Source organism: Gambusia affinis, linkage group LG06, assembly GCF_019740435.1.
Source record: "Gambusia affinis linkage group LG06, SWU_Gaff_1.0, whole genome shotgun sequence".
NCBI classification, from domain to species: Eukaryota; Metazoa; Chordata; class Actinopteri; order Cyprinodontiformes; family Poeciliidae; genus Gambusia; species Gambusia affinis.
This window is the reverse complement of record NC_057873.1, coordinates 17,596,878-17,621,252: the sequence shown is the minus strand read 5'-3', so window position 1 is coordinate 17,621,252 and position 24,375 is coordinate 17,596,878. Positions and strand designations below refer to the sequence as shown.

Sequence of the window (24,375 nt, the reverse complement as noted above, 5' to 3'; positions counted from 1 at the left end):
GCTGGAGCAACCTGCTGACAAATGAAAACGTGTTCCAGTCTTTTCTCTAAGACAGGGGGTTATGCGTCACTCCTTTCTGAGTCCTTTGATCGGTTCCCTGTCACTGGGGATGGCCTGAAGAGTGTGAAGTAAGAGGAATAATGTCCTCTTTTTCTTCCCATCACCTCAGCTCTTCATTTTCTTCACCATCCATCTTTTTCACTGTTTGTATTCTCTTTTCACTCCTCTCCCTCTCAGTGTGCTATCTCTCATTCTTTGTTGTGCCTCCATGAGGCAATTTTCCAAAGTTCACAAAGGGGTCAGAAGAAAAGGCGAACAGATTCAGGTGAATACAGGTAATCAATCTCTCACACAGCAGGAACATTTTGATGATCTATTATAGAGATGGAGCCTTGGGCTGTAACTCACTAGTACTGCGGCATTAACCTGGGCAGAAAGGCTCTGGGTGGGGGTGGAAAGCAGACTCTCACACATAGATATACCTGAGGGTCTCTCCAGTAGAGCCTCTACGCTTAAACAGGTTAACCAGACTGGAAGAGCGGCTAGCAGCTGAGGAGGACTTCCCATCTCCCACATGCATCCGGACCACGGTGCTGGTGGTAAAGGCACTGCGCACGTTACGCTCTGGCTTGGCCAGAATGATGTACACCTAAAATGGAACAGAGCAATACATTCATAACTCTCTATTTCAGTTTAATGCCATTTCTCGAATTAAAGCTGTTTCTTTGTTATTTTCACGTAAATATTGAGGAGTCCCTAGTCTTACTTTCCCGAAGCAAAAATGAATTAGAAGGTTAGATTAAATGAACAAATTTTCTTTTCATTTTGTTAAGGTTAGTAATACTTAGCTAAAGTAATGCTAACCCATTAAGTCTTTCCTGTCACAGTGACCATTCAAAACTACATACACATGTACACAGTTACACTCGCAGCCATGCACACATTTACACATCAATAAACAGATTGGTAAGCAACTTGAGGTAAGACTTGTGATGTTGTTGGCAGAGTATGGGATTTTACTCTGCCAACATTATACTCTGGTATTTCAATACATTTACTGAAACACCAGGAAGGTTTTTGATAGATATCTAATATCTGCCAGAAAACTGAAACGGGTCAGAATTGGGTCTTGTGACGTGAAAATGATGGTGGGCAAGTTAACACAAAAACTGTTTACCGAGGAATTCATGACTGAACAACTTGGAGAGATTAAGCAGGAAATCTAGAGCAGAGCTCCCTCTCTATTATGCAACTGCAAAGCTTTTATATACATGTTTACCAGTGGCAACAATAACTGTGGGTGGCACAATTAAACCAAAAATGTATCCATTAAAATGGTAAAACGTTATTTTCATTTTAACCTTACCTTGGGTACAAACATGCAGCACAGAGCCACAGTGGCACTGAGGCTGACACTGAAGCACATGGTGATGATTTTATAGTTGGAGCCAAAGTAGATGGGAACAAACGCCAACCAGATGATGCAGGTGGTGTACATGGTAAAAGCAATGTACTTGGCCTCGTTGAAATTAGCTGGGACATTGCGGGTCTTTGAAAAGGAGAAAAAAAAAATCAAGAATCAGGAAAAATGTTGTAACTGTTTATGATCAGGGGTTTTTTTGGCCTTCTTTAATGCAGAAGTGTAATAGCCACTTTTAGCTTTTGTCAACAAGCCTTAGAGCTGGAATGAATATTGATGCAAGCTGTTTGCCCAATGTCTTGGTACTAAAGACAACGGGCTTTAAGACTTAATGAACATCTAGAAAACCCTTTATAGGAGACAAAGGTTAATCAAGTGGCAATAAACTTAAAACACTTGTCACAATAATGTATTCAGTTCTTCTGCCCATGTCTATTTTCTTACAGAAACAAATCAAACTCTCTACACATAAACAGCATAGTAAAAATAAGTGTATGCACTGCTGTTGATAAAGTTTTACACACCAAAGGGTGCTTCACCATTTCTGTTCACTTTTTATGTCTGACATAACATCATAACACAGGCGACTGGGAAGGGAATCTTTGATTAAACTCTTTTACTGAAGATTTGGCAAATAGTGGAGAGTCTCTTCAACAGCCACCCACCATTTGCATGCTGCTCTGGACTGTCACTTACATGCAAGTCAATGGGTCCTTGAGAACACTGGTGTTCTCATGACAGTTAAGGGGATAAACTAAATATATGTGAATGTAAGTCTTACTGAAAAGCCAATAGAAATTCACAGACTTATGCAGAAAAATATGTCATTTGCACCATGCTCTGGTTTGGAGGAAAACTAATCAAGCTGTAAAGGAAACAACATGGTTGTGTTACGTACCACAGAATTTCAAACTTATCAGTCTTCATGATCAACCTTTTGGGTTTGTTTTAGTTTTCATGTTTGTTTTTTGCATCTGGTAGGATATTAATCCTAACACATTCCATAATTTTTCTACATGACAGAAATATGAATAAAGATCAAAGTAAACTTAAATGCAAACAGAAGACTGACAAAAAAAAAAAACATTACAAAATTATTCATTAAAAGGGATTTTTTTCCAGGTGACACTAAAAATTCAAAACGTTTTGTCAGCTTACTCCTGAAAATGGGAGTTAATTTATTTCAGAACCATGCTGCATATTCTACTGCATATGGTTACTGGTCTTAAAGAGAAAATGTATCTGGAAAGAATGCAGTTATAATTAAAAATGTGTCCTTCTGTAATTTATATATTGTTTATATTGTATATATGGTTTCTTCACAACACGGTTTGGTACCTTTCAATAAGCAGTGTCCTATTTTCTACAAGAGCACGACATCATATGACAGTATCCACTAGCAACACTATAGTTCAGACTTGGCTGTTGTAACTTGTCAATGCATTCAATCTATAAACCAAAATATTCTTTTATTCTCAATATTTTGGGTCAACAAATAGCTCTGTGAGAGCAAAGTGTTGCCGACGTGCAACTTATTATTCGCCTCTGTGAGCTACAGTTTGGAAACAAACATAATAAAGCATCTGAATACCTTCAAATGAATAGTCACAACAGAATAGGTTCCAATGATATTTTTGTTAATTAAAGAAACAGACACAAAGCATCAAAGGCATACCTTAAAGGCATAAAAGGTACAGCTGAGGATCAGCAGGCCATTGTATCCCAGGGGGGCTACCACTCCGAGGTTAGTGGTGTTGCAAATAAGGTTGACTTGGCGGATGCTAGGGTAGTCGTTGATCACCTGAAGATAGTGAGACGACAGAGAGGGGACTAAGCTAAATCTGGGTTGTATCATACACACGTTCATTAAATCTTAAGATCCCCAGGTCTGTTTATTTAATCGTGTTACCGTGCTCTTTGTTCACACATCTGCAAACTGAAAACTTACATTCGGTGGCTCCATAAGGAAAAGAGCCACAATGATGCCCAACTGCAGCAGTATGAGGAGGAAGGCAATGATGAGCTGAGCGCAGGCTGACATGAAGCGAGGCTTCTTTGTACAGATCTTCTTTTTGCTCCCTGCCAGGATCCGAGCGATGCGGTTCGTCTGCAGTCGGATCCCAAACATCATTAATACATACATCACTTACTGTAGTAGAGCTATTTTTAAGCTATTTTATCTGCTTTCAGTATTTCTACACAAAGGCCTCAGTTTCAATGGGAGGAGTGGTGGCTCCATCCTATTTCTCACCTTGGTAACAAGTGCAGAGTAACTCATGGCAGGTGACAGACCGATTCCTAGTCGCTGGAGGTAGCAGTGGATCACGTGGGGCTTTGCAATGAGGGTGAAGGTGCACAGATATCCGAGGCAAATCCCTGCTAGTATAATGTAGCACAGCTCCCGGCTGGAGGACTTCACAACAGGGGTGTCCCGAAAACTTATAGACACAGTCAAACAAACATTAGATATGATGATGGAGACATTAAAACAAAACCCTAAAACAATTAAAATATGCAAAGATGAACAATAACAAAGTGAAAGAAAACAATTCAGGCACATTTTCAACTTTCGTTTGAAATATTTCTTCATTAAAAAAATTCTTACTAGATAAAAACTGCAGTGACAAAAAAGGTAGCCATTAGACCGAGGCAAGCAAATACCACAGCAGCTATGGGTTCTGGATCCCCCCATCGCAGGTACTCCACAGGGATCGGATCGCAGCCTGGAGAGAAAGGGTGTAAGCATGTGAAGATGAAATATTAGAAGCAAACTTTAAATTGTTGTATAAATATGAGAGAATTTCACAGGTTTTTCTGTTTCAGCTATTGGTTGACTGACATGCAAAAATATGAACATAATTAAACTGATTAAACTTTTCAATGCTGGAAAACATTTTTTTTTTTTTATGTTGCCAAAGCCTTCAGACTAGGCAAGAGGTTCGTCTTCCAGGAGGACAAACACCAGTGATATACAACCAGAGCTAAGATGAAGTGATTTAGATCCAAGCATTTGCATGTGCTAGAATGACCGAGCCAAATTCTAGACCTAAATCTAATTAATAACTTGTGGCAAGAATTAAACACTGGTGCTCACAGATGCTCTCGTGTCAATCTGAATGAGCTCGAGCTACTTTGCAAAGATAAATGAGCAAATATGTTTGTCTCTGGATGTGCTGGTGGTTTATGTTTGCAAAACACGTCCCCTAACTTTCTTTCTCTTGCTCATCAATGTTTAAACAAATCTATGACTGATTGAAATTCACCTGAATTCTTGGTGTTAAAAAATAAATGAACTCAGTCAAGACTGTTTGGTCAGCTGACCAACAACTAGAAAAGACTCAGTTACAAATATTTCTACAACTACAATTGTGTCATAAATATGATGTTCCTATAAGTTTGAATTAGTATAAAAAGAATGGTAAACAACATAATTGAATGGTGCTGCTCTTTGTGACATACAAATATATCTTAATAACAGAACCTTAATCTTCTCCTTACTCCTGAAGACTTATCATGAATTTGTCTTCCTCCATTTATTTCCTTATCCCTCCATAAATTATTCTGGCCTTTAAATATCCCCTAATATCTCCCTTATCTCTCCACTTCCTCTTCCATCCCACCTTGTTACCTAATTCTTTTCCTCTCTGTCGCTGTCTTCTCCATTCGTGATGAGATAAAGGTGCATTAATTAAAGAGACAGCTCTAATTATATTCCATCTTCATGCTGGTGGACTTTATCTGGGTACTTCTTGGCCACGAGTAGAAAACCAATTTTCTTTTCTTTGACTTTCAAGCTAGTCTTGCTTTTTCTTTCAAGAAATACAACCCAATTTCTACAGAGGCAGATTTATTTTTTTTTGCTTTAGGTTCAATGTTTTCTACATGGTCAACAATGTTCATGAAATCAATAATGAATTTGGACCCACGTAATGAATATTAGACGTTTTGCAAGCAAGGGAGTGATAAAAAACAAACAAACCATCAAGTAACGGTCTTTTGCAAAGATGTAAATAAGCATAAGTTTCAATTTTATTTTAACATATGAGAATACAGCTCAAGCACACACATAAAAATGAATGTATCTAAGTTCTGTCTCAAAAAGACAACATTTTATACGTGATAAAAATTACATAGCTCTGAATCCAATGCTGAAAGTCCTACGACATGCCTTCACACCCCCTTTGGCTTTGTCAATTGCCACCTTCTTAATTAGTTCATAGAGTTGCAGGAAATTGTGAACTGCTATATTTTACCAAAAGCTGAACTGGTTTGGGGTTCATTGAATCAAAAGTTTTGATATAAACTCAATCAAACCATCTAAAAGGCTTAGCTTTGATTGGAGAGGCTCAAGTCTCACAGCAAATCCTTCTTTTTTCTGCTCCTTTTCCTGCATAGGGTTCTTCTTATGTCACAGCCTCCATTCACTTCACTTTACCCTCATTTCATCTTTCTAAATTGCTATTTCTCTCCCTCAATTGTCGTATCAAAACCTATTCTCCACCTCTCTGTGGTTTCAGATGTATCTGACCTCTCTCTCTTGCTCTCTCTTGCGGTTCATCCTTGATTTACCTTGTCTCTTTGCTCTGCCTTTTGATTTCTGAGTCTTTTAGATTTATTTTCCATTGTTCCGAGTTTGAAGGATCAACATGTGTGGAGTTGAAACTAGAAAACCGCGTGTTGGTTTGATTGAAGTGCCCCTGTTTACAGTCATGGGAAAAATAATATCTCCACCACTGTCAAGCCATTTATTTGAAAAAGTCCATCCTTGTTGCTTCCAGGATGTAAAAGCAATTAACTTTAAAAGCAGGGATTTGGACCTTTTGGTGATATGAAGCATATAGCTCCATAACCCCTCCTAGCAATCTGTATAGGGTTATAAGGCTACTTTCAACCTATCTGAGTAAATGATTCCATATTGAGAAACATTACTCACATAATAAAACATCTAATAGCCTGTAGGATCTGAAATATTTCTTTTCTACCATGTTGAATATTAAAGGTCGAGGGAGGACAATAAGAAAAGACTACCCACCGTCTACAGGACGAACTCCTACCACCATTTTCAACGTCCCCCCACAAGAGTGGAGGAAATGTGACATAAAATAAATTGGCATGTGCCATATTTCTCTTTCCTACTGTCAATTTTCAGCTCAGCATTGGTTCAGGATGTGAGTTTTAGGATGACTATTTTTCTGACAGTGAAACGTCATTTGAATTTTCAGCAGGGCTTGATTCATGTTTTAATCATCAAGCTCAGTGAGGAACATTATAATGAGCAGCTGAGAGCACAACAAAACAATCCCTGTGCTTCCAATGCAATAAAGGTGGAGTAAAATTCGCCGGGACTGTAGTGTTTTTGAATTAAAAATTGAAAGCCTCTCTTATTACAGAATAATTAAAACACTCATGACAATGTCTGTGACAAGTAAAGCGGATGAAAGAGGCAGAGGTGAGCCAAAAAAGAAGGGTTGTCTAATGTGTAGTTGGTGCAGGACTTTTTAATTTACTGTAACAACACACTAGATAAGAGAACTCTCATCTTAGCATAATTCTAATTTAAATTGCTTAATCTTTTCTGCACCCCCACATGCAGTCACCCACCTTGAACAGGGACTTCTTTGCTACAACGTTTTAGTATCTTCAAGAACTGTGCAAATGCAGAACCACAAACATACAGATGCTGACCTGTGAGGCCATCATTAGGCCAGGAGCCAAGATTACAGGCTTGACAGGTGTATTCATCAAACACAAACTCGTTTTCTTTGCACAGGGTGCACGTCCAGCAGCAGCTCACCTCACCCTTGCGGATCACCTGAAACAGAGACCATAAGCATTTTGCCTTCTTTTGTTTTTTTTTTACTACTGAACAAGTCCCCGTTTAAATACAGAAATTGAGTTGGCAGGAAAGTTGTTTGCATTTGCTGACATGGCAGCTCGTATGCAGCGGCCTCAGTATATTTATGTAAAATTGAGCTTGTGTCAAGTCAAGCAGAAAATATCATATTCCTTTGAATATGGGAATCTGGGAATAAGGATCACACACAGGAATTGGTAAGGAATGCAAGCATAGGCTAACGGGAAAATGACTTAAACCATAGGCTTGCATAGAATTATAAACCATTAGCTTTGTTGATCATAGATATAGAAATTTGCACATGATTCCATGAGACAGTTTTAAAATTACCTTTATGACCTAAGATGTAAGATTTTGTGACGCACATTGAAAATGACTTGTGCCTGCCTTTTAATATTGCCAGGGGTATAGCAACCACTGCACACCATGCAAAATGAACACTTCATTTACAATATTTTTTTGTCCCACTTAAATCTTTCAAAAAAGCATTCAATGCATATCTCCCATCTTACCTTAATTTGCCCTTTGTCACAGGGTTCACTGCACACCGATTTAATGATGGCATCTTTGCTGGACCAGATTTCATCATCAGCTATCTTCAATCCACTGTTGTCCCAACTACCAACATTGATGTAGTCATAGTAGTCCCTCCCCATCTTCTTGAAATTCATTATTTCATACCTATTTATAACAATAAAAATGTGGAGTGAACATATGACACAAAGTTCCCACTGAGAGATCAAAGAGGTAGGTTATAAAAATTATGCTGGATATAAATCACCCAGCAACTTTGCCTACCTGCCAGGTGAGTCTCCATTTTCATCAAATAAAATTCCCTCTCCGGACACACCAGTGAAGTTGGTTTTCATCAGGAAGTCCAGCAGAGTAGCACCATCTATAGGTCGCATAGCATCACAAAGGCCCTGTAGAAATGTTAGCCATTAGTCTTAAGTATGCAAATGAATTCAAAGTCTTGCACAAAATAACCATGGTAGTATGTAAGTATTCAACTTTATGGAACAATTTTCAAATAAACATAAACATATTCTAATACACTGTTTAATAAATGTGAAAAAGATAAACTTTATTGTCCCCAAGAGGCAACTTGTTTTACACCCAGCAAAGAACAAATGCTAAAAATTACAAATACAACTGACCAAAATACAGAAATTATGGCAACATGGGTTCCTACAATTTCTATTTAGGTTTTTCAGGTCAAGTTACATTGAGGCCGGCACAAGCATAATGCCTACAAAACGAGCAAAAATGCTATGTTAACCTAAGTCAAATAATAGAGCATTATTAACTGATTATTTAAAAAAATAAAAATAAATAAAAAATCAGAGATGAGATCATTGATCTCACCAGAGGTCAATGATCTTAAAGATCAATGATCTCAATGAAATTGTGGGCTTTTTCATAAACATTCAAAGGACAATATTTAGATAGATGTCTCATTGTAGTTGGTTTGATCTTCACCTGTTTGTCCATAAAATTGAAGCATATTATAACTTATTTAAAGTTAAGAATGATGGACAATGCTGTTTGTAGTTGAACAGTTTAACTAGGGGGACCTGTTGCTATTTGTGTTGAGGGAAATAAACATTTTATCTGTGGCACTCACCAGATTTTCCGTGACTTACAGGAGGTTTGTTGAAATTAAATCAACAGGCAGTGAGTGGTCACTTGTTAAAAATCCGCCTGCACATCTTCCCAGTGAAAAAATATTTATAAAAAGACATTATGAGGCTGGTAAACATGCTTCCTTCTACCCTATTGCCTTTCTGCTTTATGTTTAAATGATGTATTAAGTTCATGTAAACAACATTCCACCATAGCTATTCTATACATCTAATACTGTAACATGTTTAATTTTCTAACAGCACTGCCATTAAATCTTGAGCATGAGAAGTGCAAGTTATAGATGCTACAAGAATTGAGCTTTTAGGAAATGCAATTAGTAGTGATATAAAAGAGTGTGACAATAGCTCCCGTAACCATAAAGGGGAGAGTAGCACTTTTAGCTGTTTAATAAACATTATAGTAGTGAGGTGAGCAGAAGAAGTATGTTGACAGGAATTTACTAAATGAAGTACAGGAAACTCAAATGGAGCTCAACTAACCTAAATCACAAGAACTAGAAAACAGAAACAACCTTTGTCAATCATCTCTTCTAAGCTTCTCCTAAGTAGGAAAGTGGACCAAACTCTGGTCGTGCACAAAGAAAAGGCCACTTTTGGAATAATCACAGAAAAGATACAGTTTAATTAGATGCAATTGGGGATTTTTAGCCTGTGTATGTAAAAAGACTGACAATATTAATACAGTGAATGAAAGCCAAGCTCAAATTGGCAGGAAGAACACTCACTTATGGAGCTTAATCTGGTTGCACTTCACTCTTCACAGACATGGTTTACAATCTGAAAAGCTCTTCCTCATTGTATTGGGATACTTTCTGACTTTTTGTCATACATGCAACACAACAAGAAAGTCAAAAATGGGAGTCTGCTGAAACATAGGAGCAGTTTCCAGAGAGATTTTTGCAAGATCTGTTCAAGTCATGACTGATGAGTCCACTTTGCGCAACAATGCAAGATAGAGAGGAAAAGGAGACACTGCTGGACTCTCTGCATGAACTAAATGTAGTCACACAGCCGAATTGGAAATTGAGATAGAGCTTCGACAGTGAAACACAATTATCTACCCACTCAGCTTTTTCTGTACTGCTGCCCTGGTCCCTCGTGTATTTCTTTTTCAGCTGGACCTACCTGATAGCCTGGGCATAGGGAACGTTGCATGTTATCCAGGCCGAATGCCATTGAGTAAATAGCATTAATGACAAATCCCATCTTGGTGTCCTGTGCGTAATGAGTCTGCAGGGAATCCTTTCCTGTAAAGGTGTACAGATAAATAGATAAATAAAAAGCGGAGGAGGACTGACAATCGTATTGATGAGTATGGTTGGGGGGGGGGAAAAAAACGAAATCATTTTTTTTCTAACATCAAAGGGCCCTTTCTCCTCTTCCTCATCAGTCACTCCCCACCTCCACATTGCATTTCTGGGTCTGTCTGTGTCCTGTTCTTTTGTAATTCCTGTCCCATTTCATTAGAATAAATAAGAAATGACTCCCTTTGAAGCAGCTCTCGAGTACTGTTTAGCCTATGAATGAAGTGAATGAAACAGACAGAGAAGTGGATGGCATTGAATTAAAATGTGAAAATCAATGGAGGGTTCATTCTCAAGATGAACCTAAAGGTTGTGTGCGTCCATGTGGTCTGTTTGTAGGTGTGTGTTCAGCCTGTCAAAAAGTTGCCTTCACAGCTAATTTAAATGCAGGACAAAGGTAACCTGAGTTTTCATCAATTCGTTTTTTATGGATAAAATTTATCCAGCCCAATCTGCATAAAAGTCAATTTCCCCTGGGGTGAAATTGACTCATTTTAACAGTACTTAATAACAAAGTTTCATTTCTCTTGCCACACCAATTCCTGAGTACTATCCAACCTGTAGAATCAATAAATCACTTAAACAGAACATTTCTGACAACATAAAATAGGACAAAAGATCTTAACAAGCAATACATCATTCGCCAAAAAACTGAAGAGAAGCAGACATCTATTAGAAATGGACTAGAAATGGTTACAAAACCATAGCGAAGGCTATTGGTTCACATTGATTCACTGTGGACCAGGGGTCGACCTGCTCCACCAGATGAAACTACTGGATGCTCACACATTTCCTCAACCATGATTATTACACTTAAGGACATTTACGTGGTTCAGCATTATTGAATGAAGTCTGCTCTATACAAAAAGAGGAGAAGGTGTGACCTTCAGTGGGTGACTTTACACTCCACTGCACTTAGATCGTGGTGGCATGGCCTTAAACAAGCTGCTCCAACAAACCTCCAACACCAGTGCAATTAAAACTAGTCTGCAGAGAAGAGTGGGCCAAAAATCTCCACAGAAATATAAAAGGCTCATAGTCAGTTATCACAAGCACTTGATGGCAGCTGCTGATGCCAAGGATAGTATCAGTGTTTTATTTAAGGGACCAATTATGGTTTCACAAAGCAAAAGATGTGGTTTGGAAAGTTGTATTAACATATAATCAAAATTACAATCTTTTGTGTTTACCTAGTGTAGGAGCAGATGATAAATGAATATATGATCCACCTGGCATACAGATGGACACTGAGGAGATGTAAAGAATAAGTAGATGACCTTCACAATGATCAAGGAGTGGCTCTGACTTTAATTAATCTAACAAGGTAGCAATCAGTCTGTCAAAACTCTCTGGTGTATCACTTCAATGGCTTAAACCATTAGTTTGGCCTATTCACCAAGCAATATTCAGAAATCACTTTTTTTTTCCTGGCCTGAAACATTCAAGTGCCTTCTGTTCTGGCATTTTATTTGGGTCTCCACTTACTCTCACAGGTGCGGTTGTACTTGATGCTCTCCTGTGGGTGACCTTTAAGTCTGCAGTGAAACCGATGCTGCCAGAACTCCGGAAACCAAGGATTCCTGTGGTTGTTTTCAGGACGGAGCTTAAGGTAGTAATCATCAAACCATTTCACGTCCGCTGACTGCAGCTTGATGGTAATACCCCCGGCTGCTTCCTCGGCATAACCTTCTGTCACATCGTACCTGTCTGCCCATCCATCGCTGCAACAAAAGGAAAGTAGAGAAAAGTGGCAATGTTTAGCAAGTTTAAGCATTCAAATGAGTGCAATCAGTATGCCAATGAGGATACAAACATACAAAGCCTTACAAAGGTATTCAAAATATTTGAACTTTAATGCTACATCTACATATTTTAATGTATTTTAGTATTATGTTATGATACGAACCAACACAATGGGAACAGGAAATAATAGGATTGATTGTTTCAAATTGATTTACAAATAACAATTTTGAAAGTACGGCATGCATTTTTTATTCATCTGCCTTTATTCTATAACCCCTACACAAAATCCTGTGCGGAAACCAATTGTCTTCAGAGATTATCTGAGTAAAGAGAGCCCACCGATGTATGATTTAATCTTTCATCTTAACAAAATCTACCTGTTCTGTGCACATCATGGAGGTTTGTTAGAGCAAAGTAGTGAACAAACAGCATCACAAAGACTAAGAAACGTAATCAGATATAGAGTGAAAGGAAACAAAAATAGAGCCATTACCAGAGAGTCAGAAGACATGTAGGAGGAAGAGATTACATCATGACTGGCCATGTCCAAAATTCAACAGATCATTTACAAAAGGGTTAAAACCACTATGCACATACACACCCACACACACGCACCGCCAGACTCTTGAGATGATCTAGGTCAAACTGAGTTTGTCTGATGCTGCTGATAAAACGGCAGCTATATGCATGTAAGCACCTCACAATTCACCCCCACAACACATTTAGACACTGTAGTTTACATCTTTAGTAAGACACCCGGGTTTGCCACTCCTTTACAACGAACAGATGGCAACGTGGATGTGTCCGCATGTGAAAGGCAGAGATAAAGGGAGGGAAGTGGATTGAATGACAAATGTCTTCTCCTTCCACAATTGTTGCCAGCCTGTCACAACCAAAACAATGATCCTCAGTTCTTGCAGTGAAAATTAGTTTCTTTCAGCATTATTTTTGTTTATTTTCACCTTTTCTACCAGTGTTTCTTTTCTCTCTCCTCTCTCTGTCTTAGAGCCTCCAGAGTACATAACTAATTTTCTCCTACAGCAGTCCCTGCATCCTCAGTCAAGTTGGAGATCCAGTGTGAAAGTGAACTGCTTCCCCTACTCTGCCTACCACAAAGTTCACCTCTGTCGATTTGTCCCTTCTTTTTGTCACAGTTACTGTCACCCTCTCTCACTGAGCTGTGGTCAGAAATCATAGTGAGATAATTTTTCAATTACCATAAATCTATCTAATGAGTAAATGCTTAACCTCTTATTTGTACGGTGCAAAAGGTCAATGCAATTAACAAGAGACTACAATCTTGTCACGGAAACTCATTTTGCTTTTTTTTAAAGTTTCTATGAAAATTTGTTCTTTTAATCCAATTAATGGGGGCATATTGTGTTAAATTGCCTTTTTTGATAATTCCCTCATCCAAAACATACCTGGAGTGTTGCTCTTTCCATGCATGTTAGAGAAATTCTTGAATCTCCCGTGCAAGTCATTCAGTGTTGCCTAAGCACTTGCTCTCACAAAGCTATTTCCATAAAAATCCTCCTTGAAGCTGCGGCCTCCAGCCGAGCTTCTGCATCACTGAGCACCTCTCCCCCATTCAGCTCCACCAGACTAGCAGCAGCAGAAATTAGCAAACACCAGGTAGAACTGCGTGACTGCTTATCATACAAAATAATCCTCAGTCCAGTCCTCCTATATGAACAGCTGTAAATGTCATTATGGAGGAGCACTGTCGTGATGGTATGCTGAAGGGCGAGTGTCAGAAAGAACAGCATCTTCTTAAAGTGAAAGAGGCCAATTTCAAGGCTTCAAATTACAAAGTCAAATTTCTTTTAAGTCATGTTTGATGTCCATTCATGCATTTTCTTCCGCTTATCCGGGACCGAGTCGCAGGGGTAGCAGCTTAAGAAAGGACACATCATGTTTGACGTGTACAGCATATTTAGAACAACTGAAGGAAACATATTTTCTTGATTTTGCTATAAAATGGCACTATGTGCAATGCTGGCCTTTTAAAAGAAAAAGCAAAAAATGTGTTCCCATTTTTACTGTATTTCTATGCGGAATGCCGGTAGGTTTTCTGACTGTTAAGACATAAGGCCCTGGCTTTCTACTGTAGTGAATCTTACTAGTAATGCAATATGTACATTTGACAGGTAATGTAGAGGTACTAGAGGAAGAAAACTGAAGTTGGTGTCATGTTTCATACATCTCAAACTTCCTCCCATCAGCATTTCTTTGTCTTTACTAGTACTGTACAGTGAGAGCACGACAAAACTAAAACACTGGGATAGTAGAAGCCAATCAGAACTACCCTGAATATAGTAGCTGAGTATTGGGTTTCAGTATGAACTGGAATCAGGTGCAGGGATAAAGTGCCTCTCAAGGGTCTGCTTATGCTTTTCTGCCAAAAAAACCTCAGCCCATCCACTTTATTGACAATAATTATCTTACCTAAGCTGGCCCCCGTGTACTGGTGTCAATTTCAACAGTTGTGACTAAATGCTAACCACCTGAGGCTATTCCCCACACCCAAAGTAGTTAGTTGAGCAAAGGTTTTGCAAATTGATTTCATTTCATCCCTTGACATGGTAATAAAAGCGTTCTGGGATAAAATGGGATGGAAAGATGTGCTAAACAGTTAGCAAATGGGCGCAAGTCCTGAGAAGAAAACACATAAAACTAAAACCTGTTTTTATGGGACAAATCAACAACCCCAAGTTAAACATTCAGTCACCAATCATTCCTTTTTGAAGGTTTTAGGTAAGTTTTATCACTCCAGAAAGAAAAAATAAGTAACCAAGAAACTGTACATACAAATAAACACAATAGAGCAGGGAAGCTAAATTAACCTGTTGTTGCTGAAGATATCTGTCAGTTCAAAAGTGACAACATAAGATTTACGTCACGTTGAAATGTGTACATGTGCATGAGGGCCAGCCTTATGATATTACAATCACACAATTCTACAGAAAACCACAGAAAGCTGATGTTGCCATCAGAACAGCAAAAACGGTTTCACAAAAAAGGGTAAAACAAAACAGAAAAAACTTTGTTGTGTAAAGCCTGCAAATATCACTCTTTAGTGGGAATTCTAAATTGAAAGGTGTTTGTTTTTTTATTTATTTATTTTTTGAAAGAGTGTATTTGGTCTGCTGTCATTCTGAAGTTCACAACAATTAGATTACTTTCCTCAAGGACAAAAGTATGAAAAATACAACCTTAATTTTATCAGTGGAACTGATTATTACAGTTTTTGCTGCACAGCCTGTAGAATGTTCTGTGAAATACATAGGCTGAATTTTAAGCCAAACACACAGACAAATGGGTTCTTACAGATTAAAGATTAACACTTCAGATATGCAGCTGTGTGGGAGATGATGCAAAAAGAGGAGGGCTTTAACGTAGGCCTTCAGGATGCGCTTACAGAAGTACTGTATATGAGGATAAGCTGCAAAAAAAATAAAAAAGGAAAAAAAAAAGGCTGCAGTTGTTAACCTATTATTTCATCAGAGAGTAGACAGATCAATCGCTTTCTATTCTGGATCAAAATAAGTGTTATAAATGACATTCTGTCTATTTCTCTCTTTCAGTCTCCTTCCACATGTCTGGAAGCCCAAGGCCGTTGTCATGGTTTTTCAGCCCACGCTCAATCTGCTGTCTGTACTTTGTGTCTCATTAGAGGCACACTGGATCGTAAGTATATGCACATACATACACCCACACACACTCTCTCCACCCCCTGTCACACACACACACACTTTCACGCTTACTTTTCTATTCACTATTCAATTAACATCTGATGCCCTGCACCAATGTCACAAATGCTATTTGAGTAACCGTACAATATTCCAGTGTTGTAGGCCACCAAAATACCTTAAGCGTAACTTAAGCAAATCAATTCTAAAAAGCTGGGCCCGAGGCACCTGCCTTTCCTTTCGGTTCATTCAGGGTATAAATAGAAACTAGAACTCATTTGCAAATGGTTATTAATTTCTAACTGGCTGTTTCTTGGTTATAAAGTCTATCACAAGACTGAAGTTTCTGACTGTCTGGATCCCAGGAAAAGGCTTCACAAAGCCTTGGGTTTCTTACTTTATATGTCAGTATTACACAATATTACATACAGAGTTACTTTGTATAGAAGAATTTGCCTTACTAAATGTAGATGCTAAAAATTAAGTAGATTACAGCAATTTTGATTGCCCTAAGTTCACTAAAACACATTTTATCCTTATACTTTAAAATGATTTATTCTGCTCACGGTTGTAGCAACCTGAAGAGAACTGAGCATGTCTTCAATATCAAACAGCCAGATAAATGGGCATGAAAAAGTTTGAGGTTTTCAATCTAGTAACTTCAACTCAAAATAAATGTCACAAACTACACAATTAACAATTAAAGCAATTGTTTTAAGCTAATTAATTTAATTTAAAGCAGAAAAGCAACAAATATTCCAACATCTGTTACAATGATATAACATTAATTAGTAGATCTAGTAATATTACTATATCATCCATTTATTGTAATTTTGACTGAGAACAAAGACTTTAAGCAAAAGTCCAGATTAAGCCCTCATTAATTCTTTAGCAGTTTTAAATTTTTTATCCTTTAACCTTCTGTGCCTTAAAGTTACACAGGTAGAACAAGCTCAAGCTTTTATTAGCTGGTCTGCTCTTGTAACAAACCTTCCGTCAGTCACTTAAAGTACACGCAGCTTTTTTAATTTAGAGAGAGGATATGATGAGTTAACTTATGCTCCTTACAGCCAAAAACTACACAGCACTTTCTCAACTCAATAAAAAGAATTTAATCCGTGGAAACAGGTTTTTTTTTTCCTCTGACTTTTGAAACCATAACGATTAGAATAACGATTTATCTTTATTCCAGCAACTGACCCATTCCTAGTTATTTTTTTTCTGCTGTAGGAATTATCAAATTTTTGGGCTTTTTTCCCCCTGATTTTTACTTCAAGCACAAAAGAGCATAACAGCATAAACTAGAAAGATACATTTTCTGTCACATATCCAAGTCCTATGGTGAAGAAGAGGTTGCTCATGTTGAGAAAATGGAAAGTTAAGCCATTCACTTGAAGAAAAAAGAAACTAATCATTTCCCTTAAAACTCATGTTTGCATTGTTCTCTAATTACCGTAGCAAAACTCACCAGTTGAGTAAAAAGAGGTCATCGTCTGTAAAAATATTTGACTTGGATCTGAAGCTGTGCTGCCAATAGGTCACTTTAGTAATTAATGCCCATGTTCAATAATAACATGCCACTCGATTCCAACACACTCGCTCCATCGCTGCCATGGTAACCTGGCACAGATTCTACATCAGCATCTGCTGCTTATAACCAAATACACTGCACACACACACAGACACACACAATAGCCTACACATTACAAACAGCACAGTAAAAAAAAAAAATTAAACCATTGATTAGCTGGACATAAAAGACATGCAAAAAGCTTAAACACTATGTGCACAAAGTAACCTGTAAACATGAGTGTGAGTCATCCAGCAAATGAACTTTACATGTTAGACGGCATTTAAGCTAAGAATATATAAAACACAGATGCCAATGTGATCACTAAAAGTTATTTCCTCCATAATAAATGCTGCAGCGTTGTGTCTAATCATTTTCAGTTCATCAGTGCATGAACTAAAGAGACGTGATGATGGGCAGAGGAGGGAGTTAGAAGAAAGATCGATCAAACTGTATTTTTGGGCTTTAGTAACTACGGTAGTAAAACTAATGGGTTGCCACCATTTTCATATGGCTAGTGTACTCAGTCACGATAATAATTCAGGGGGATGAAATGTGACAAAAACACAAGTATTCACATTTCTCTGGTTTTCTCGCTTCCACAAAAAGGTTTTTATAACAAAGTTTAAAAAAAAAGCCAGTCCAGTCTATCTTTGTAGTTCTTGGAGGAAAAAGAGACATCAATAATAACAATATAAGCTATAGCTTTTCATCTTCCATGCAAAGAGAACTGAAAGGATTTTTTTCATAATGAATAACAGCAGTTGCCCTACAACATACCGTAGATTAAAAATGTGTCTTCAGTTGTGTCTGATTTAAATTGACTCATCACAAGATTTTCTATCAAGTAACGGATTCTCTGATGTACTTCTGCCTTTAGACAATTTTCTGCATTGTAACCTGCTGGAAAATTAAGTTTGTTTTTCAAAACATGAGCACTGTCTCCTTGTGTCTCAGTTTTTTGTCTTTATGGTTTTTCTTATTTATGCCTGAGACCATGACTCTGTTACTTGAATAGACTTTCTGTGCTTTATTAGTTTTGTAAGTAGCTGACTTCAATGGAACTGAAAATTGTAGCATACAGGCAGATGCCCTTTAAACTGTTGTTAAATAAAAAGAATTAAAATAATCTGGCTGCATCTTTGGTCATTTCTTGTACGAAGGTGAATCTCTGCCATAATCTGCAGTCTGTTGCAGCCTCTGACATGTGATCTTCCAGTATTATCCTGTAAATACTATGAATCATATAAGAATAATTATAAACACATAATAATATACTCCTTTTTAAAAAAATCTTGCTTTTAAGTTCAACTTTCACATTAGCAAAAAAAAAAAAAAGTAAATCACATTTATATTAGCAAACAGTGACTTCTGACAGTAACAACTTCATTATTGGATGGTTGGACAGATAACATCAGCTACATAAGAAATGACAAAAAGCTATTTGATATGCAGATTGATGAAGAGATGTTGAAGCAAGACTGATCAGAGTTCTAACTGCAAACAGTAACCGTGGAGATGAACTAACTACTACTGAGCGATGACAGCTCATCTATCACGGACCCCTGCCAAACAGAGGTCAGGGGTCACTGTGACAACAGCAAAACTCATTTAGCCAAATGTCGGAACTGCATCACACACGGAGACTGTGGAGTAGGAAGGTGGGTGTGTGCGTGTGTGTGTGTGCCATGGAGGCAGAGATCCAAGACTCGTGTCTGTGTGTATTCAAGAGTTTAATTCACCACTTTACACGCCTATCATTCAATAACGCACAGACAAAGAGAGTAGAACAGTCTGAGCCTGCTTACCTTGGCGGCAGGTTCATTTTTACCTATCTATCAATGTCACACCTCATTACCCTCTGGCTCTGTTTCTGGCTGCTCTCAGCTGCTCTCAGCCCACCTCAGTTTCCTGTTTGTCTTTTCTTCCCACATCTGGATCCACTCTGCTTTTTTTTTTCTTTTTTTTTTTCCACATTTCCTCCACCTGTCTCAGTTCTTGCTGATTGCCTTCTTTTTTCTCTCTATCCACTAACAACCACATTACGGAGCTACTTTTGTGCAAATTTTGTTTTTATTCAAAGAAATCTTGAAGAAGAAGAAAGGTGTGTGTAGATTTAAATAAAGATCATGAAAGTGGTGGCAAGGCAATGCTGAGTGCTTCCTGCTGGCGTTTCACCAGAGGACGTTTGTTTCTATGACAACAATTTCTTGAAAATTGAGCTATTTTATCATAAGATGTGATTAACTCTTTGCTTATTATCATACATTAAAGTAAATGTGTTTGTGTTCAACATTTAAAAAGAACTGTTTTTTCCATTAGGAGAGACAAAGGGTGGATGTTTCCACTTTGTGGTAGGAATGACGTATTGCTACAGCTTTTTCTCACAGTGGAAGTGCAAATAGGTTGCTTGTGTTTATAGTGAACATCATTACATTGAAATTGAACACAATTCCAAGTCCATTTAGGTTAAACAAGGAACAATATTTGCTGGTACAGAATCAGACCTTCGCAGGCTGGTGCTATCCTGGGGACAATGAATGTTTTCTGCCAGAGGCCCAGAAAAAGCTCCAAAAATATTGTGACATATTAATTGCTTGCCTGATGCCTACAGTACTTCTACATGTCTTCACCTGGAATCAATTCTGCCAACCTGATTGTTTTTTGTTTTTTTTTTAAAAAGTGGCAGATTGCTATCCTGGTTGTTTACTTGAAGTCCACACATATTTACTGTTTACAAATCATTTCCACATTTCCCCTTTGCCAACGTGTTATGTTTGTTTATCCCTCCTCTGTAGGAACTGAGTGTTCCACCATGTCTGTAGATCTGACAGTCTGCCATCACTGTAGTTCTAAAGGGCAGCTCTGCTCTCTGCCAACTGTCATGTGAGTGAAACACACAGGAGGAGACAGAAATCTATCTCTTTAAGCCAGTCAGTTTTGCTGGAAAAAAAACCAGTCAGAACGACTGCTTCCCATTCAGGATCTGTAAGGCCGATCTGAAAACCGTTTGAAGTGTTCCTTCCAGGTTAAGAATAACCTGGGAGGAATATTGAGGCTTTAATTCTGAAATTTTCAGTACGTTTCATTTTAAAGGGCCACACTAATCCCATGTGTAACAGTGGTTGGGTTAAACCAGTCATATAATGCTCAATATAGCAATCCCTGCTGTGAAAAATGTGAAGGCTTTTATTTTGTAGGATATGTGTTGCTCTTATTTTGCCAGTCCAAAGTGGTTGTCTGTTTAGGAGCATCAGTTTCATGAGTCACATGGTTCTTACTTTCTTTGCTCTCCTGCCATCTTGTCTGTGTTAAGTTTTCTGTGAATGTGCTGCCAGCTCTGCCCTCTTCTGTAGTAACTGAGAGTTCCTCCATCACTGTAGTTCTAAAGGGAAGCTCAGACACAGAGGGGCACACAAGGCCCTATCTCTATTAAGAGTCTAACTTTGACACACTGTTTTGTGTCAGTTAGACTCAAGGCATTTGTAAAGCATTTCAGTAATCTAATTTCAAGTAAAATTAAGGGACCCATTTATTTTTTTGAGCTAAAACTTAAATAAATTGATTTTAGCATTTTTGTTAAATGTCAAAGTGGGGTGATTTTGGGTGGTGGAGGTACCGTCTACTACTGTCCTGGGTTCACTGTGCCCAGGCACTTGTGTTGCTGGCTGAGGCGACACAAGTGTCTTATTCAAGACTGCAGTTTGGTTGCAATGTGACAAACTATTAATAACTTTATACCATAAAAAAGGCTGTGCTTTTTAAAATTAATGAAATAAACTTTATTTAAATATACATTAGATTCAGAAAGTATAGGAATGAGCAAACAGGTGTCCATCGTTTTTTTATTAGAAGTTCAGCAGAATTACCCATCATCACTCTACCAAAAAGACATGCTGAAGAACAATAACTAAATAGAAGGAAGCAGGAGGTGCAATAAAATAAATAGATGTAAGAAGAGAAGCAGATGAATGAGTGCAGATAACAGACATTATTCCCCTTCCAGCTGGGGTCTTTGTCTGGATGCAGTCAGGTGTGAGAGTTTTACACACAAACTGGAGACTCTAATTCACAAAAAATGGGCTATATGAAAGTGTGACTTTAAGTAAAAAAGAAAAAACTCTCACAAAGCTCCATAAGTCATCTATACCCTAAGATCTTTTCATGTCACCCAGTTATGAGTCACAAAGCATTTTTTACTTGCTCATCAATTTTAAGCCACGGATAACCAGGCAAAACTTACTGTCTGCTGAAGATGAAGAGAAAACAAGACGGCAATATTGAAAAGCAGGAACAAAATACAGGTCAACGCAGAAAGGCAAACTGAGGAGAGTGGAGGGTGAAGGAAATAACTGAAAGACCAATTGGGTGACAGAAAAGACAATTAGACCTATGAAATAGAAAATTTCTGAAGAAATTTAAACGGGGCCTGCCAAAGGGCGCCCATCGGTCTGGACCCGGCGTTCCGACACTCAAAGTTAGCATCGACGCCATAGAAAGCTGCAGCGCAATCAACAGCATGAGGAGAATCACGAGAACGTCGACTGACATGGACTTGCACCATTCAGCGTGTTAAAATGAGCGTACGAGCGAAAATTAGCCAAAATGCTAACTTAAGCCTAAATGCTTTCAGTAGCCTGTGAGGCATCACCAGCATGTTGACTGTTATTCACTTACTCCATTCAGTATACTAAACATGGCTAATAAGTCAGAAAAACAGGTAATGGCTTATTTAAGCTAAAAGGCTAATGCTAATGAACTGCCTAAGCTTTGCTAAATAGTAGTCAATAGTGTGTGGAAAGTCACAAGCATCTTCACTAACATGGATTTGCACCATTCAGTATGATAAAGTAAGTTTATCACCTAAAAATAGCCAAAATGCTAATGTTAGCATGAATGCTGTCAGTAGCATGTGGGGAATCACTAGCATGTTGTCTGTACTTTACTTACTCCTTTCAGCAAACTAAACATGGCTAGTAAGTCAGAAATATAGCTAATAGCTTATTTAAGCTAACAAGCTAATGCTAGCGAACTGCCTAAGCTAGCATTAGCTTAGGCAGTGCAGGGGTGCAGGGGTCACCAACACAGGGCCCGCGGGCCCCCTGTCACCCGAGGGGGAGCAAGATCTAAAAATAGCCATCGTCATCGGGAGCACTGCCAACGAAATTATTTAATTTAATGTTTTTACATTGAATTAATTACATTTGTTTATATTTAGATTTTTTAAAAAGCAAATTACAAAAAATGTTTAAAATAAATTGCTTTATGCATAAAACTCTTTTCTATGGTTAAAGTTCAGAACTGCGCAGACGCCTGAAGGATTTTATCGGAGGGCAGCAGCGCCTGCAGGCTGCACCCACTCTGCCTAACTTAAGATCTACCTTGAAGTAAAAAAAGAAAAGAAATAGTTCTGAAATTTTTATTATCGAATCCTCTTTACAATAGTGGAGCAAAAGAAAGATCTTATGTCTCAAAACATCTTGTACGTAGCGCACGTCTGAGTCTGTGGGGGTCAAAGGGCACGCCGAAGCTTAAATCTTATTGGTCAGTTTGCTGACCAATAAGGCGGCTTGGTGCTTTTTCTGTAAGCTAAAGATGAATGACAGGAGTTTGAACCTCCGGTAGTTCTAAGAGGAGTTTGGATCCTGGTGGAGCTTTTTACTGTGTCGGTTTGTGAATATTCAGGGTTTTAATTTGGCCCAAATGGAAATTAGTTTGATGCCCTGATATCTGGGATAAAAACAAGAGAATCCTGGACTATTTTGAATGTAAACAAGAATAAAGAGTGAGATATTTGGTGGTGGAATGATGTCACACCACCAGCAAATGAAGACTCTGTGATGTCATTGTCACAGTCTGTGATGTCATTAACTGCAGAATTGTATGCAACACAATTCTGCATATTCTTCATTGCTTGCAATATCACTGACCAGTTCAGACGTTATAAAGCCCTTTAGAGAAGTTTACCGATCAACGATTGTAGTGATTGTATTAGAAGAAAATGTCTCATCATTCATCGAGATTCCACAGTGGATCGATGGGATCCCACTGGAGACGGGGAGGCCAGCAAAACCCCCCAGGCAGGTTCCCTCCTGCACACCCGAATGTCTTCCACGGGGAAATCCAGAGACTCAACTACCTCCTGGAAATGGAGAGAGCAGGAACGTTTGAAGACAACCAAAAACTGTCCCACCTGGAGGCCGAGCTGGAAGAGACGAAACTCCAGTTAAAGAAACAGAAAGCTCTCAAAGAAACGTTCATCAACCAGGCCAAAGAGGCAAAGAGGGAACTGGAGAGAGTAGAGAAGTTCAGTGACCCAGCAGTCCTTAATGCCGCGGTCACTGCTTCCAAGGTTCACAGCGACGTGAAACACATGAAGAAGAAGTCCTTACAACAAGACTTTGAGGAGTTGAAGGTGGCCCACCTCCTCAGCCGGGAAGCTTTTGTAGCTGAATTACAGGCTGAGAGAAAGAAAAGTGAGGCGCTCCAAGAACAACTGAACCAACTCCAGACTTCCTTCGAGGAGCTGAGCTCCAAGCATGAAGCTGATGATGCTCTGCTGAGGCAGGAGGAAGAAACACAAAAGATTCATGAAGCCAGGCTTCATGAGGAACAACGACTGCTGGAGAACCTGAGATCTGAAAAAGACAAAATGTTTCAGGAAATGTCCCAGAAGATCGAGTTCCTGCAAGCCAGCGAGAAACATCAGCAAGAAGAACTGATTCAGCTTAGGCGTTCATATGAGGAACTGAACGGTAAATATGAAAAAGATGTTTCTACGCTAAAGGAAGACGCTGAAAAATATCAGGAGGAGCTGAAACAGGAGAAAGACGCCAACATTGAAAGAGAGAAGGAGAATCTGCAGCTCATCAAAGACCTGAGAGCTGAGAAGGAGGAGCTCTCCCAGAAAACATCTAGAGAAATAACAATGAGGCAAAAGAGGGAGAAGCAGATGCTCCACGAACTGGATCAGGTTCACGGTTCATACGAGGAGCTAAAATGTCGGTTTGAAAGAAACATCATGGAAATACAGCAGCAGGTTGAGACATATGAGATAAAGATAAAGCAGGAGGAAATCGCTCATTCAAACAGAGAACAGAAAGAGAAGATTATCCAGGAGAGAAAACTTTCTGCACTGCAACAACTCAC

At 38.6% G+C, this 24,375-nt stretch overlaps 1 protein-coding gene across 3 annotated transcripts in view; it reads right to left on the bottom strand.

The window, feature by feature from the left end:
- The window catches only part of grm5b (glutamate receptor, metabotropic 5b), a 70,442-nt gene that overhangs the window by 10,995 nt on the left and 35,072 nt on the right, over positions 1–24,375 (bottom strand). For all 3 annotated transcript variants that reach the window (XM_044119574.1, XM_044119575.1, XM_044119576.1), the window contains exons 7-17: positions 11,707–11,942; positions 10,043–10,164; positions 8,073–8,197; positions 7,787–7,955; positions 7,106–7,232; positions 4,026–4,143; positions 3,672–3,858; positions 3,369–3,527; positions 3,096–3,221; positions 1,367–1,549; positions 483–649 (exon numbers count right to left, since the gene is read on the bottom strand). In XM_044119574.1, the coding sequence (XP_043975509.1) occupies positions 483–649; positions 1,367–1,549; positions 3,096–3,221; positions 3,369–3,527; positions 3,672–3,858; positions 4,026–4,143; positions 7,106–7,232; positions 7,787–7,955; positions 8,073–8,197; positions 10,043–10,164; positions 11,707–11,942 (1,719 nt within the window). The remainder of the gene's footprint in view (positions 1–482; positions 650–1,366; positions 1,550–3,095; positions 3,222–3,368; positions 3,528–3,671; positions 3,859–4,025; positions 4,144–7,105; positions 7,233–7,786; positions 7,956–8,072; positions 8,198–10,042; positions 10,165–11,706; positions 11,943–24,375) is intronic.